Consider the following 16,396-nt stretch of genomic DNA (forward strand, 5'->3'; position numbering starts at 1 on the left):
AAATAATAACTGGGAAGGAGGATTCAAGAACAGATGCTTACTGATCCTGAAGTTAATGACTGATAAACTGAAACAGCTATATTATTCAAGACTGCATGCAACAGGTATTAAATAGTTATCTGGCAATTTGTTCCAAATAAAACATTTGTCTTATAATTGGAAACAAATCTCATTCCATTTCTAAATGCGATAATCACAGCATGAGAAAATATTTATTAAAAATCTGGTTGTTATATTCAAAGTCAAGCAGCTAAAATTTAGTTTTTAAAAAAATGATGGGACATGATTTAAAAATAATTTCATGAGAATTCATGCCAAACTTGTGTTGCAACAAATGGCTTAAGAAGAAAAAAGATTTGCTTCAGAAAGTGCTTGATCAGCAATTTTTTAGAAAGTTATTAAATGCGTTTGTTCCTGTTTTGTAACCCCTTGACAGTCTAAGAGATAATTTCCAAATTGCTTGTATTATTATTTCACCAAAAGATCAAGTAAGTGATTTATTCTAATATTAGCCTAGGTTCCAAATATAAATTAAGGTCAATTAACAGCACAGCATAAAATCAGCCAGTGAAACAAAGGGAATCTCTTGTTTGCTGGCATACGATACAAAGCTATATGGGCAAGTCAAAACACTCAAGGATGCTGTGAAGTATGCCTAAAATATCTAAAACTCCACCTTGTTGCAATATTGCAGCAAACTGAGTAGCGTAACAGATTAGAACTCCCTTTGCTCATAGCTTAATTGAATCCAGAAGTCATAATGACAAAGCAAATTTTGAAAAATAGGACAAAACTACAGTCAACTGCAAAATAAAGCAATGAGGAAAAAATATAAAGTGAAACTAAGGTAAGGCTTGTTTGGCTTTTTCCTCCTCCCCCTACAAAGTGTTGTGGGAGTACAGTTCCACAGGTGTTGGCTACTAGCTATGGTCAGGAACCTCTCCCATGTAGCTATTCACTAGCAAGCCTAAAGAGAGTGCCAGCAGGCAAACTGAAAGTGAAAGGTAGCATAGCAGAATCTTGTACAGTCCTCACCCACCATCTAACTTCATTGGACTTCAAAGGTTATATAAAATGTGACAAAGCAGCACTGCTGGTGTGCCACAGTACTGGTTCTGAGAGCCATCTGATATTAGGATCTTCCACACTTGTGAAATAGCTCTAGCAGTTCCCAGTGTAATATTCTATAATCTCTTTTCTACATCTACAGTGAAGGAGTGCAAAGGCCAACTTGACATGCCATGCCATAAACATCAAAGGAACTATAAACCCTTGCAGTATGGTAGAAAATGCTGAGCAAAATCCTGGCATTCAGAATCAAAGATTTACTTGGCTGCCACCATTTTTAAAAAATATCAAGAGCAAATAGTGAAAATGAACTAAGACATGCAGCAGAAAGTGGATACAAATCTAACAGCATAAAACTCCTTGAAAATATCACTACATGTAGTATTTTAAGTTCACCACCACCTCTCTCTTCCCCAATTTGACCTGCAGGAGCTCTGAAAAAGCACTGGTGCATCGGGGGCCTCAACCGATCGTTCAGAGTGAAAGATTGCAAGTGAATGTTAAATTAGAGAAACGCCTTCCATAGTCAGGCCTTGACTGATTTTATGGGGGGGGGGGGGGGGGGGGTGGAAAAGAGGTGGAAGGATGAGTGAAGGATATTTGCATTTTATCAAGCCAGACAGACGGAGCATTCGGTTTAGCTGCGTTAAGTTAATAATACACGGTTATAAATCCAAGCAAACAGCTGGTCCACGTTCTAGAAAACTTTTCCCTGGGAAAAAAAAATCACTTATCTGCTAGTTGAAAAATAAATGGCAAAGTATTAACACAAAAAATGCAGGCATACCAAACCCTAGGATGTTTAATTCCAGTGTCCTCCGTTCTACATCTTACATTACTGCCAGGACTGAGGCGGTAGCGTCTGGTACAGCACATCATGAATTCTAGAATTATACAGCAATTACATCAAAATAGCCGCTGCACACCCCAAAAAAGACCGCACAATGGCCACAGCTGTTAGAGTATTATAACTTGCATTTCTGAACCTTCAGAAGACTGACTCCTCCACTGGAAAAACATTTCCCCTCCCAGCTGCTGTAGAGTCACTTCGCTTCCTTTGTCAGCGAAAGACCAAGGCTTCAGCTCGGCCTACCGGCAACGCTGGGGAAAAAGAAACACCCACTTGCACTCCACTCAGCTCTGCTCTGGGTCCTAGTGCAAGCCGTGCTCATGAAACCCGACCCACCCTACATCAAACGGAGTGAACTATATTATCGTGCAGATAACGATGTTTACACAGGTGAGTAATCACTTATAATTACTGAGTGCCCAGACATATCAATTTGTAGTTAATATAATTGCAGTATACCACAGGTTATATTTCTCCCTCCTCTTTGCTGCTAAAACACCACAGAACAGAAATGAAAGCACTTTACCAGTGGTGACAACTACAGGCAACTCCTCTGGTATTTTGGATTCTCTTTTTGGAGCAGAAAGCTGTTCCTCTAGGTTTGTCAATTTTTCTTTGTCCTTTAGTAAAGTTCCTGGCTTCAAGTCGTTGATGTCCAAAGCGAGATTTTTACACAGCACCTCAATTTCAAACTTCAGGTTTAACTGAAAACAAAATATTTTTGCAAAATATGTAGTTAATGGACAGTTCCAACCTACAAATCAAAGTGAGCACAAATAGGTCACACTGACAAATTATCAGCTTTCAAACAAATAAGCAACTGCAGTTCTGCTCCAAGATATTCGAAACTCAAAATATTAATACCTGAATTGCATTTACTTCAACCGCAGCACCCTTGTTCACTCAAGAGTGTGTTGTAATTTGAACAATTTTTAACTACTGAATGTGCTGAGCTACCAGCCCTTGCTCATACTGGAATTGCATGAAGCAGAAAACTCTCTCAGGAAGGGAGATCCATTTCTGAATTCTCACTTGCCTTTTAGTTATTACATTTTTCCAATGTCTGCAACCAAGAAACATGAACTGAAATTTTGAAATAAAAGCGCATTCCAGATTCTTAGCACCTGAAAGTAAGAGACCAACCCTTCAGGCACAGGCCATACACTAGACATTCACCAGCATGAACAAGGGGTGCCTACCCAAAATGTAAACTTGCTAGTTTTTCTCCTCTTTGGTGAGTCAGCACCTGCGCATTTCCTACATTTTTTATTTTGAGTGACTACATCACCAGTGGTATTCAAATCCTGGGATAACCCTGCTTGGAATGGTTTCACAACCAGGAGAAGTGGAGCAGGGAGGGGTAGAAGCCATCACAAGATAATTGACCACAGATCAGAGCTGGATTACAAATGCTAAATACTTGTCAGTAAGAGGTCCTTAAACCACTGCATTAGTCCTCTGAAATAGGAGACTGGCACAGTTTCCATAAACAAGTAAAACAACATCAGTTGTGGCCCAGGAATGCCAAAAAACATCAGTCACCAATTCCTGCAGTAGGGTGACAGCAATACCTTATCTCTCAAAGGAAAAATGTTTTATTGCTGCTGAAAAGACAGACCCTCATGTTCATACTGCCATATCAGATTGAAGTCTTTCAGTCTGTTAAACCCCTATTTTGATGCACACACGATCTCATTTCAGCCACACCCTCAGTTCTTTGACTGGAAGAAACAATATTCAGTATAACAGCAGCAAGGACATTGAGTCATCATTAGGGAAATTCCAGCTGTGTTCGACCAAAAAGCAAACAGATGTATACTATGAAATGTACAGGACCACAGAATACACAGAGCAAGTCAGCAATTAAACTGGAAGGAAGTTGTCTTGATAAAGGCAAAATTTGTTTGAAGTCATTCTTGGTTAAGTAGTATCATTAAAGTCAATCCTGGTGAAATGCCAGCTGAAAAAACTGGAGATCCTTCATTCAAAACAGAGGAGTATAGTTAGCTGGTTATAATCTAACCAAACAAAAACCAAAAGACTATCCCAGAGTCACTAATCAGCTACTGATTCTCCCAAGCTTATCTTTACCCATTCCTTTGTCTGCTCAACTGTTTTACCTTGCTCTTTCGGCTTCATCTCCACCTCTCGCTTACTCCGCCTCCTTCCCCCCCCCCCATCTTCAGCATACATACCAAACCTTTCCTAGCTACAAGCAGTTCTGAAAAAAGATCACTGGACCAGAAAATGTTAACTCTGCTCTCCCTCCACGGATGCTGACAGACCTGAGTTTTTCCAGCAATTTCCATTTCTGAACCTGGTAATGGTACTAGATAACAGAGTGTGTGTTTTACTTCAATAATTTCATCATTGTGATTATAATGCTCACATGTAACAAACCTATTAGATTCCATTGCTCGAAAAATACAGCCCAGAAGGCAGCCACTTGGTATGGTTCTTTTGCTGGGTCTTTGATAGAATTACCTAATTTGACCCACTTGTGTTTTCTTACAGCGCGATAATTCTGTCCCCCTTAGATATTCATCCAAACCCCTTTTGAAAGTTATTTCAGATTGTGCATTCAAATCTTAGTCATTCCTCCTTCCCACGATCCCCCGTCACAGAGCATTTGTTAATTATAAATATACCTTCAGAGTTTCTGCACCAACAAAACCCCTCAATTTCCAACACTAAATTTGCATTGATAAGTCCACAAAATGTTGAGAACTCTGATTACAATGAAGTGAATTTCACTACTTTAGAACATTTATATTTAAGCCACTCTATTTTTGTAAACTTTTAAAAAATTTTTTTAAAAACCCTATTCCCCTGGTTTCTCCCAAATTCGTCCTCTCAGTAGTCATCTGTTACCTCATCCAACAAGGCAAATTACTGTAAATGCTGAACAAACTCAGCAGCATCTGTACAGAGATACAGGTAACGTTTGATGTCTAGTATGACTTCTTTAAAACTCTGCAGCGGTTCTGAAGAGGAGCCATACTTGCCTTGAAACATTAACTCTGCTTTCCACTCCACAGATACTGCCAGACCTCTAGCAGTCTATGGTGGATACTTCATCCAAGTGACTATGTACAGTGTGCTAAAATTAGCTCAGATAGAGATGAAAACCCAACACGTATCTCAGGTGAAATAAAACGGAATACAAATTAATTGGAATGGTACAGATTTTGGAATCTTGTCTGGTCAAAACATTATTCTTAAAGAAAATGATTAATTTAAATGATAACATACTAGTAAACAGATAGAAATGGAGAAAATTGGAGCTTGATGAAAACCACTCTTTCCACAAGGCCTGAAACCCTCAAGTAGACTTCCTACTAATTTCACCCCAAACTTCTCAGGTTTCAAGTTCACCTCGAAGACTGGTCTCCATAATGATATTAAAACATTTACATTTTGCACAAAGTGAAGCACAATCAACAAAGATTGCTCTGTAATATTCAGTAGTGTCTCAACCATAGCCTAGCAGGTCTGCATAAGCCATTTTCCAGCAGAACCAGTGTAGTCCCCTGGGAGCAATTTGTTTTATGAATTAGTACAAATGAGAACAGCCTTACCTTCAAATCATGCTCTTGATGCAACTCTGCTAGTACATTCATGATGGCCATTGTCCAAGGATTTGGGGGCCGAAAAACCTGCAGAAACAGTTCACAGAAGTAAGGAAACGTGGACAGCACAACAGAATATTAAAAACACAACTAACTTCTTGATCAAAACAAAACTAAGAAAATACATTGTACTACTTCACTCCTCCACTAAAAGGTCTTTTGTATCACATACCAACTCCCCACAAAATCACAGTACTGTTATCAAACAATTGACTTAGGAAAATGACCTCAAATAGTTATCTTCCCCCATTCGGCTGGCTTCCATTCTGGACATTCCCAGAATGGTATCAATTTTGCACGAACTGCTGGCACAATTTTGGTACCAGCTAAGGAGACAAATATATTTACTTGCTCACATTATACTCCACAACCACCTGAAGGAGCTATAACATTATAACCTGGTGTTGTGTAATGTTTAATATTAACTGTTACCTAATTACTCCTTCCAGTTACACAGTGTCATCATTCTTTTCCTAAAGAACAGGATCATAATTTCACATCTAATATTAAAGTAATACTTGAATTTTGTTAGAAGTCCAAATTTGATGCCCATTCATTAAAGATTCACCGCATTGAACAATATAAAAAGGGAGATACTTCAGCAATCAATCTTCCCACTTTAGATGTATGAATAGAGATAATACAAATCAACTGATGCAAGCATATCTTTCACAAAGCAGCAGTACTATTTCATTCACAATGCTGTCAGAAAAGCAACTGGGAGTGGACACCACTTACTAACCAACAAAACCAGCTTTTTGAAACTATAGTCATATGCCAAAATGGGGTATTTCAAGAAACTGGGTGCCTCAGCAAGGAAGGTTAGGAAATTGTACAGATCCCCTTGAAAGTAAGGTTCACATTCAGAGGTCCTGGAAAGCACCATATAAATGCAGATCGTCTTCCTTGCCCAAACTCATCTTCATCGACACACAGAATATTCAAAGAGGTAAAATACAAGCTGTAGCTGGGAGGAAAACACTGAACCCATGAATGCTTCCAGATGGACGGAGTTCTTTTTTGAAGTAAAGTACAGCCTGAATTTTTCTCCAATACATCAAGTCATGACAGTAACTCAAACCTCAATTTTAGCTTAGCTTATCAAAAATAATACCACTGCTCTGTTTCCCCACCTGCAGTAACATTCTTTTACACCTCATTCAAGTTGAAGCTTCACAGCTGCAAAATGTAATAAAATGAAGTGTAAAGCAATGTTACGTGGTGTCAGCATATAGGTATTTCCCAGTCACTGCAGTATAATTACAGTTGAGTGCACAATTAATGTTCTAGAAAGGATCCTGCTTTCCCCTCATTTGAATCTCAACTCATTTACAGACTAGCACAAGCCTGCAGCCACTAGTCTCTTATCAAGCCAGGGCCACCTAGACATCTATCAAATGGTATGTGCCAGCAAGATGCACACTTTTAAGCTCATTAAACCTCAGCAGTGCCCTTATATACACTTAGAAGTCTCAAGTTGCAGTTCTTGCCAAACTGCAATTATGTCCAATGCTTTGACTGGGATCTACCCCCACAGGAAGAGTAAGTACGATGATTTATGCTGATATCACATTGATTAGATTTGAAGACCGAAGCAAGGTGCTCGCTTTCTGTAAATCCAAAAGCTCAAGTGAAAGCAATCTGACTAAAGGAAAGGTTTTTCAATAGGGTTACTTAAACCTAAAAGGATGGTTTTGTTCATCCAACTCATTTAAAATCTAGTTTAATAAAGCCACCAGCCATCGACCTGAACTTGTAGCCCCTTCCAAAATGAAGAACCCACCCATTTCCCCAATTACCTTTGAAATTCTACAGAACATACAAATCAGGTCATTCAGCCCCTTGAGCCTGCTCCCACATTCAATAAAACCAGGTTAATCAGACTGCTGTTTCCACTCCACTTTGCTGCTTACCTGATAAGCTTTACCTCCCTTGCTAATCAAGAATGACCCTGCCTCCGGTGCTCTCAGAGGAAGACAATTCTACAGTAACAACCCTCAGACAGAATTTCTCTCCATCTCCATTTCAAAAATGGAATGTCTCTCATTTAAGGTGCGGTCCCCTCGTTCTAATCTATCCCACATAATCTATCTTCTCAGCATCCAAATTCTCCAGGACCTCTGTTTTAAGAAGATGACACTCATTCTCAGCTCCAATGGTTTCAGACTCAATCTATCCTCACCCCATTACCCCAGTAACCAATCAAAAGTGAACCTTCACTGAATGTTGCTTCAAGTGCAACTGTATCTTTCCTTAAATAAGGAGACCTAAATTGTACAAAATACTCTGGTATATTGCCCTGTACATTATTTTTACATTCCATTCTTCTTGCAACAAACAAGAATAACCCAAATGCTTTCCTAATCACTAGGTGTATAGCGACCTTTTTTGATTTGTGTACCAGAATATCCAGATCCCCCTGCATATTAGGGGTCTATAGTTTCTCTCCACTTAAATGATATGCCGCTTTCCCATTCTTCAAAATTAAGCTCAACAGCTTTTACATGTAGCTATTTATTCCAAGCCCCAAAATCAGTTTCTTTGTTTGCATCCTTTTACAAAAGTTTACACAGGCAAATTGTTTTCAGCCATAATAATACACTCAGCAAAAAAAAAGGAAAAACGTGCTTGACATCATCCTCACCAAAGTGCCTGTAAAGTACACCTGCTCAGGAAAATAATCAGTAAGAGAGATTACTGTAAAGTCCTTATGGATTCATCTCAGCCTCCTCCACAAGTCTCCACCATCACAGATGTTAATCTTAAACTAATCTAATTCCACATGATGTCAAAGGTTGGAGGCACTGACATTGTAAAGGTGGTGGACCCTGACAACATTCTCATGATAGTATTGAAAATCTGCAGTCCCTAAGTTGAATGGTTCCCCCTTGGAGATCCTGGGCACACTGAATGGCATCCTGATGCATTGACATCCAGTTCTGAAAGCTGCTGTCACACAGACCTTGGAGGTCTACACAGCAACAGGTAAAAATTACAGCCAAACGTAGCTGAAAATGTGCACTTCAGAACATGCTGTTCCCTAGCCAAGCACTGGCATCACCCGAAGAAAATTGCCAAGTATGGTCTGTACAAAAGGAGGTCAAATCCAACCCGAACCAGTCTACCCTCAAACCTTACCCATTGTAAGGTCAGAGTGCTTAATGATGATTTGTTCAGCTGCTCACTGACACCCAGTTTAGTTCAGCCAGGACTATTGGGCACCTGACCTCATTAAAATAATCAGTCACCTCAGCTCCAGAACACGCCTGCAGGAGTTCTTAGGGTAGTGTCCGAGACCCAACCATCTTCAGCTGCTTGAATGTCAAGCACTCCACTAAGGTCAGAAGTGCTTACTGATGTTTGCTCAATGGTCAGCACTATTCCCATCTCCCCAGATACTGAAGGAATCCATGTCCATACGCAGCACAATCTGGACAATGGTCTGTCTTGGAATGACTAAGTCATACCACATAGGTACGCATACCACACCTTGATTTAGTATTTTGAACTGTTTACCATTAATTTTATATCAATTATTTTTCAGAAATATCCATGTGGAAGGGGGCATCAGTGGCAAGGCTAGTATTTATTGTCCATCCCAAATTGCCCTTGAATTAAGTTGCTTGTGAGATCATTTCAGAGGACAATTAAAAGTCAAGCACATTGCTGCAGGTGTGGAGTCACATGTAGGCCAGACAAGACAATTTCCTCCCCTAAGAGACATGGTCACTGGTTACACGATTGGCATTGGGGTATTTTTTTTTTAATTCCAAAATTTCTATTTGAATTCAAAAAGTCACCATCTGCCATGGTGGGATTCATATAAGTGAAGACAATATGTACAGGAGTTGCTCATTCTGCCCTTTCAGCCTGCTCTGCCATTCAATAATAACTATATAGTTGACCATCCTACTCAGTACTCTTACTCAAGCCATTCCCTTTGATCCCTTAAGCCCTAAAAAAAAACTTTCTTCAAAATGCTCCATGTTTTGGCCTCAACTGCATTCTGTGGCATAGAATTCCATCGGCTCACCAATCTCTGGTGAAGAAACTTCTCATCTCGTCGTTAGTAGCCAATCTTGTATCCTTAGTACTCGACTCCTGCTTCTGGACTCCCCAGTCACTGGGACCAACCATTCTGGCCCGGTTTGAATTCCCCCTTGATTCCCCCTTGATTCTTCTAAAGCCACGAATAATTAGTTTCTGTGCCAATCTCGCAGGGCCTCAATCACTGTTACTTTTAAATGACTAATGACAGTGCCACAGTAAATGCAATAGATTATCACATTAAGTAGCACAATTTCTCGTAAATTACAACCTCGAAACTTATCTTGGCACTTTCCTTGACAGTTGGACATGAATTTACTCTTCACATTAAGCACTATTAGTCTTTCCATTACTCTAAAAATACTTCAAATCCTGAGCATTGCACTGCCATGCTCAATATTATCAAGTTAAAAATCACAACACTAGGTCACAGTCCAACAGGTTTATTTGGAAGTACAAGCTTTTGGAGCACAGCTCCTTTGTCAGAGGAAGGAGCAGCACTCCGAACGTTGGTGCTTCCAAATGAACCTGTGGGACTCTAACCTGGTGTTGGACGCTTTTTAACCCCAATCCAACACCGACACCTCCACGTAAAGATTAGAAAGGCACTCACTAGTTTATATTTTTAAATATAAGACTTGGATTTTAAAGAAATCCAATTGAAATTAGCAGTTACCATACTGTCTGGACTGGATAGTTCCATTTTGTTTGGAAATAATTTAGTAACACCATCACATGGATTCACTGACTCAACAAGTGGATGAGGAATAATATCTACAGTGGTCAGAGACCATGTTCACGGAACTCCAGGCTATGTCTCTACATCCTTTGGCATGTTTGTTAATTAAGTGCAACCTGAAAGTGGTAATCGTAGAACCTGCCACTGACTCACAGATGGTCTAAATTATAGTGCAAATCATCAAATAAATATACCATCACAGACAGCCTGGATACCAGCATACATTTTGAGTTAACAGAATAAACAGACATGCTCCTGGTCAGAATTTACTAAACCGTATGATGATTGTTAACAGTTAGTGATATAATCTGCTGCAGGACAAGATTCTGTACACAATTTGGGCGGCACGGTGGCACAGTGGTTAGCACTGCTGCCTCACAGCGCCAGAGACCCGGGTTCAACTCCCGCCTCAGGCGACTCTGTGTGGAGTTTGCACATTCTCCCCGTGGCTGCGTGGGTTTCCTCCGGGTGCTCCGGTTTCCTCCCACAATCCAAAAATGTGCAGGTTAGGTGAATTGGCCATGCTAAATTGCCCGTAGTGTTAGGTGAAGGGGTAAACGTAGGAGTATGGGTCTGGGTGGTATACGCTTCGGCGGGTCGGTGTGGACTTGGTGGGCCGAAGGGCCTGTTTCCACACTGTAAGTAATCTAATCTAATTCACTGAAGAGAGACTGGATAGTTAAGAGAAGCCATAATTATATCAATGCATCAACAAGTTCACAAGAAGCTAGCTTAAGAAAGGCTCACTCATCTCAAGTATTGTCCAATTCACATCATTCTCATTCCAAAAAGCTTGGACCAGAATTTATCAAAGCATTCGAGGGCAGATTTCTTGTCAGGTCTGACTGGAATTAGTTCTTATTCAGCTGCATAGAACAGAAAAAAAAAGATCTGGACTTACCATACTCCTAACGCTGGACTCTAAAACTTTGGCAACAAAGGGGACAACATAGAGCATCTCCTGCTGACCTTTCACATAAGCCTCCAGCAGCAACGACTTCACATCCAGATCCTGCATATCATAATTTAAATAACACTTCTGAGTTTGGACAAATAAAGATAATCTTAGCCACAGTGAATTATTCAGCTGTAATTAAAGCTGCTCAAAGTGGAAAAAAAAATGTTGGATTCAAACCATTACTGAAGATTCATGAAAAGAGAATCACTTACAATGTGCAAGATGGGCTTATTTTTGGCTAAGGTGATCATGCCTAGCCAATGGCCAAGATTCTTCAGCAATGACCGATCTGAAAAGTTTGCCGCAGCCTTGTCAGAGGTCAACAATACCTAAAACGGCCGAAAGAGAGAGAAAAAAAGTGAAGCAGTCTGATGCCATCAATATTTATCGTCTGTTCAGATAAAATAAAGATTATGGCTCTCATTAGAACAGGTCATTTAGCATTAACTTATCAAATGGCTTCCAGAAAAGTAGGGCTGCTGGACATCAGATCTCAGCTGCAGTACAACAAACACTCAGCACAGTGAACTCCTATTCAGTTTCACATGCAAAATCTTGGGTTGAACAATTCACCCAATATCTTAATTCACTGTTATCATGAACAACTACTCTACTCTGAATCATCTTGGCAAAAGTATGCACAGCCTTATCTTTCTTTCTCCACACATACACAATTCAGCTTATGAACGAACCACTGTATATTCAGAAGAGTCAAGAGGTAACACTAAGACTCACTAAAGGACAGGTCAGAGAAAAGCCATCTGATTAATTCCATCATGCATAAAGCAGTCCACTCAAATTATAATTCTCAAAGTTCTTTTCATGATTAAGTAAAATTCACTGCATCTTTGTGTTACTGAATCCTTAACCCAAGTTTCCAGCTAGCTATTTTAACATGTCAATACCAACAAAATCAGCTCAACTATCCTGGCATAGGAAGGCAAAAATTGCTGCCAAGAAAATACAAATTATCCTTACTGACTTTCAGCACACCGAGACTCTCACTTGGAGGCCTGGTTATTTGAGAAACTTGAGCTCATCACCACCTTCAAGGATAATTAGGGGAACAAATGGTTACCCTGATTATCAATGGCGTACAGGGTTATAGGGATGGGGTGAATGTCTGACCAGCAAATGATTACACTAAATGGAAGGGAGAAATAGTCTCCTCCTGTTATGTATTGCAAATGCTGGACAAGCTAACAATGCCCACAACCCATGAACACATTAAAAAACAATTTGGATTCAATTGCTAGAGAGCTGCTCTGGCCTGTTCATGAATCTGTACCACAATGGTTAGATTCTTTTGGTATTAAAGCAAGATTGGTTTCAAGAACTGGAAGTGTTGCAGATTCTCTAAAAGAAAATTGTAAAAGTGGAAGTAGGAGCTTACTGAATTATTTCAGTTTGGGTTTGAGTGTGGATGGGAAAGGGAAAGGGAAAGAAGAAACTTCCGCTACTAATATCTACCCAGCGAACTTGATCAGTGTTTTAAGTGGATGCCATTATTGAACTTTGCAGCTGCGTCAACTGTAGCAATTTAGCTGCAGGCATTCACTGTCTTAAGTTCACAAATGTAGCCAATTAATGAAAATTGTGAACTATAATCTGGCAAAGATGCATGCCTTCAGGAATAGAGCAGGGAAAATTGTTGGAGGTGGTGGTGGATGGCAAGACAGGAAAGCTGATGTCAACAGGCACACATTAAAAGGCTATCATCCTTAACAGTTTTAGCAAGAAATTCCTTGCTCATGTGTCAGAATGTCACCTACTCGCACACTTACCTTAATGTTCCTGTAAGTCTCAGTGAGTACCATTTTGTTAAAATCTGAATTCTTCAATGTGTCCATAAAGTTGGAGTACAGACTGTGAAAATTAGGTTCAATGCTAACTCTCTTCATGACCAAATACTGGGATACCCAGGGCATAAACTCATCTTTCACTGTCTCTTTTAACTCTTCCACCTATAACATCAGGGAGAAAAACATGCCATTCACATCAGTCACAATGATTAGAAGAGGGTTGTAATTACTGAAATGGGACATGCCAAGTTAGGTATTAAACAATTCAATTAGATTAGTATTAAAAATTAACCCAGTGCAAGAAAACTATAGCTTACATAATAGCATAATATAGCAAAGCAAATTTATCCACTGTTTTATCAGAACTGCTTTGTGTTGAAAGGTACTGCTTCATCAAGCCACATATCCAAACAGATAGCAACTAAGTGTTCCCCACCCCATATCTACTCAAGGTGGGTACTAGAGCACCCAACTGTTAAATAGCCATGAACGTCATTAAACGATAGCAGTAACCTTTAAGAATAAGTCCCTCAATCTTTGAGAAACTGCATATTCTTAATTGTGAGTATATGAGAGAAAAATGAACTTTAATTGAATGCTGCCCAAACATTAAAGGTTTACTGCAGAAAACTAATTCCAGAAGTGATTAAAAGCTTTTGATATAAATACAGGTCACAACTAAATTATTCTCCAAACGTAACAGAAATGATTGTCAAATTCAATATGCCTGCTTGCATGACAGTTACTTTTGTGAATTCAGTGACCAATCACAATGTCTTAAAATGTATCAAGCACAAGATGATATAGAACATATTATTAGTCACCTCAGGCAAATACAAAGAATGTGTGTAGCACCCTGTCACGTTCTCTGGCTACAATACAAAGGCCTTTCACATCCAGTATTTTAGTGCAAACTTTAAGGGAAACTTGGTAGGCAGTTTGTATGCAGTAATGTCCCAAAAAAAACTAGTTATCATTCCCCCCTCAAACTCTGGTTGCACGGAAGGGCAAGAGACAAAACTAAAGTGAAAATAACTAAGATTAAATTTGCTGGCATTAAATTGAATGGAGACATTAGGAACATAGAAACAGAAGGCTACTGCACTAAAAATCAGGATGAGTGGCAATGAGCAGCAAAGGTACTCTGATCAGATGGTTCAGTATTCATTTTTAAGAGGCAGAATAAAATAAGTTCCATGCTCCCAAAAGCCATCATTATCCTTTCAATAATGTTCTGCTGAGTGCAAAAATTAGAAAGAGCATCCACTGGAAAATTTAATGCCTGGGAGATTCAAGACACTGAGGTACTGGTGTTGGACTGGGATGACGAAGGTTGGAAGTCACCTGACACCAGGTTATAGTCCAACAGGTTTATTTGAAATCAAAAGCTTTTGGAGCGCTGCTCCTTTATAAGGTGAAGCAGCAGCACTCCAAAAGCTTGTGATTTCAATTAAACCTGTTGGACTATAACCTGGTGCCAGGTGAGTTCTGACCTTGGGAGATTCAAAACTTTAATGTTTTTTGAATTGCCTATGAATGGCAAATGTTTCATAAATTTTGAACAACCCATTTACTTCACAATTTCTCATAAATGGTCTTCAATTTCCACTAATTAATCCCATTTTGAGATTTTGGCTGAATTCACTGAACCTCCCACATGTTCATTTACTAGCAGCAGGGGAGGAGAAGGCTGGTGGTGTTATTGCTGGACTATTAATCCAGAAATCCTGGTTAAATTCCAGAGACCAGGTTTAAATCTTGCCATTGCAGATGGTCGAACTGGAGTTCAATAAGTATCTGGAATTAGGAGTCTAATGGTGACCATGAAACCACCATCCTTGTTGGGAAAATCCCATCTGATTTACAGATGTCCTTTCGGCAAGGAAAACTCTGCTCTTAGCTGATCTGGTCGACATGTGACTCCAGACCGACAGCAATGTGGTTGACACTTAGCTGCCCTATGGGGAATTAGGGATGGGTAATAAATAGTGTAACACCCATATCCCATGAACGAATTTGCAAAATATATAGCTACCCTACAGAAGGGATCAATGCCAGTGATTTCCAGCCATGCCTTGAACAGATGCAATGCAAGGACAGTCATCGAGCTGAGTGATGGCTTACACCCCAGCAAACCTTGCACAGATGTTGGCAGGTATATATGGAAATCTGGGAATTATTGAACAGCATAGGACTGCATAAAATATATTTATACAATACACAAAAACCATAATTCAGCTAGCCAATTCACTCTGGTGTTCATACTCCTGCCAGCCTGGCTTAACTAAATCTATTGCTATCTTGCATTCCCTTCCCCCTTACAGTATTTGTCTCATTTTTCCCTTAAATGTATCTATACTACTAGCCTCAACCATTTTGCATAGTATAGAGTTTTGCATTCTTTAAAAAGAGCAGTGAGAAGTTTCTATGGAATTCCCCATAGGATTTCTTAAACTACATTATACACTCTCCTCCACAAAGAACTAAACAGTTAGTTAACTTGAAGTCAGCACGTTGTGAGAAACTGCCGTGTAATTTAAACAGGCTGGTTTCAAAAGCCAAGATTAACAGGATAGCATTACTGCAAGAAAAGTGATGCCATGCAAAACACCCACCTTTTGTGTCATGTTGGATTGCGACAGGTTGTTGAAGATAAAAGCCACTTTTTCTTGAATATTCTCTGGTGGCTCTACTATTCTCTCTGCCTGGTCTGTGGCCACCAACAATGTTTCGATGTTAGTTGTATTGATGGAGGGCTTAAAAAAAACACAAGGACTTTGCTGTGACATGTTTAATCAATGGAATTCAGTGAAGCCCTTGGAAGATTCACACTTTGAAGACAAGTTGACTGCTCTTCCAACATTTAAAAACTCCACAGGCAAAAACAATTCACTTGCCAAAACCTACAAGGTTTGAAAGAGTTGACAAACAACAATCGGGCGCTGCTTCAAAATGGAATTCAATGTTACCAAAGAACATTTACAGCTATCAACATTACAATGAAGAGAAAAAAAACCTGTGACTCAGCTTTTAAGAGTCAGAACAGAAACAGGAAATATAAAATACCCAAGTGCGAGAAAATCATTCACACAGGGATTTAAATTACAACAACAAATGCAGACATACAAATGTCCCATTAGGTCTGATAGATCTGAGAATTTAGTAGCTTCCATTTGCAAGGCTCAGTTTAAGTTGAAATCGTATTATCTGTGCAGTTTAGTATGAATATTCAAGACAGTGCGTCTTGGTTAACATCCCAGCCGATTTGTCTCTAGAAAGAGTGTGACTTAAAAGACCGACAAT

The 16,396-nt window shown here is 39.5% G+C and overlaps 1 protein-coding gene across 1 annotated transcript in view; it reads right to left on the reverse strand.

Annotated features, from left to right (window-relative positions):
* cnot1 (CCR4-NOT transcription complex, subunit 1) overlaps positions 1–16,396 on the reverse strand; it is a 144,278-nt gene that overhangs the window by 39,783 nt on the left and 88,099 nt on the right. The window contains exons 23-28 of the mRNA XM_043707440.1: positions 15,709–15,849; positions 13,076–13,255; positions 11,504–11,620; positions 11,235–11,345; positions 5,497–5,574; positions 2,445–2,622 (exon numbers count right to left, since the gene is read on the reverse strand). Coding sequence (XP_043563375.1) covers positions 2,445–2,622; positions 5,497–5,574; positions 11,235–11,345; positions 11,504–11,620; positions 13,076–13,255; positions 15,709–15,849 — 805 coding nt within the window. The remainder of the gene's footprint in view (positions 1–2,444; positions 2,623–5,496; positions 5,575–11,234; positions 11,346–11,503; positions 11,621–13,075; positions 13,256–15,708; positions 15,850–16,396) is intronic.

Source organism: Chiloscyllium plagiosum, chromosome 17, assembly GCF_004010195.1.
Source record: "Chiloscyllium plagiosum isolate BGI_BamShark_2017 chromosome 17, ASM401019v2, whole genome shotgun sequence".
NCBI classification, from domain to species: domain Eukaryota; kingdom Metazoa; phylum Chordata; class Chondrichthyes; order Orectolobiformes; family Hemiscylliidae; genus Chiloscyllium; species Chiloscyllium plagiosum.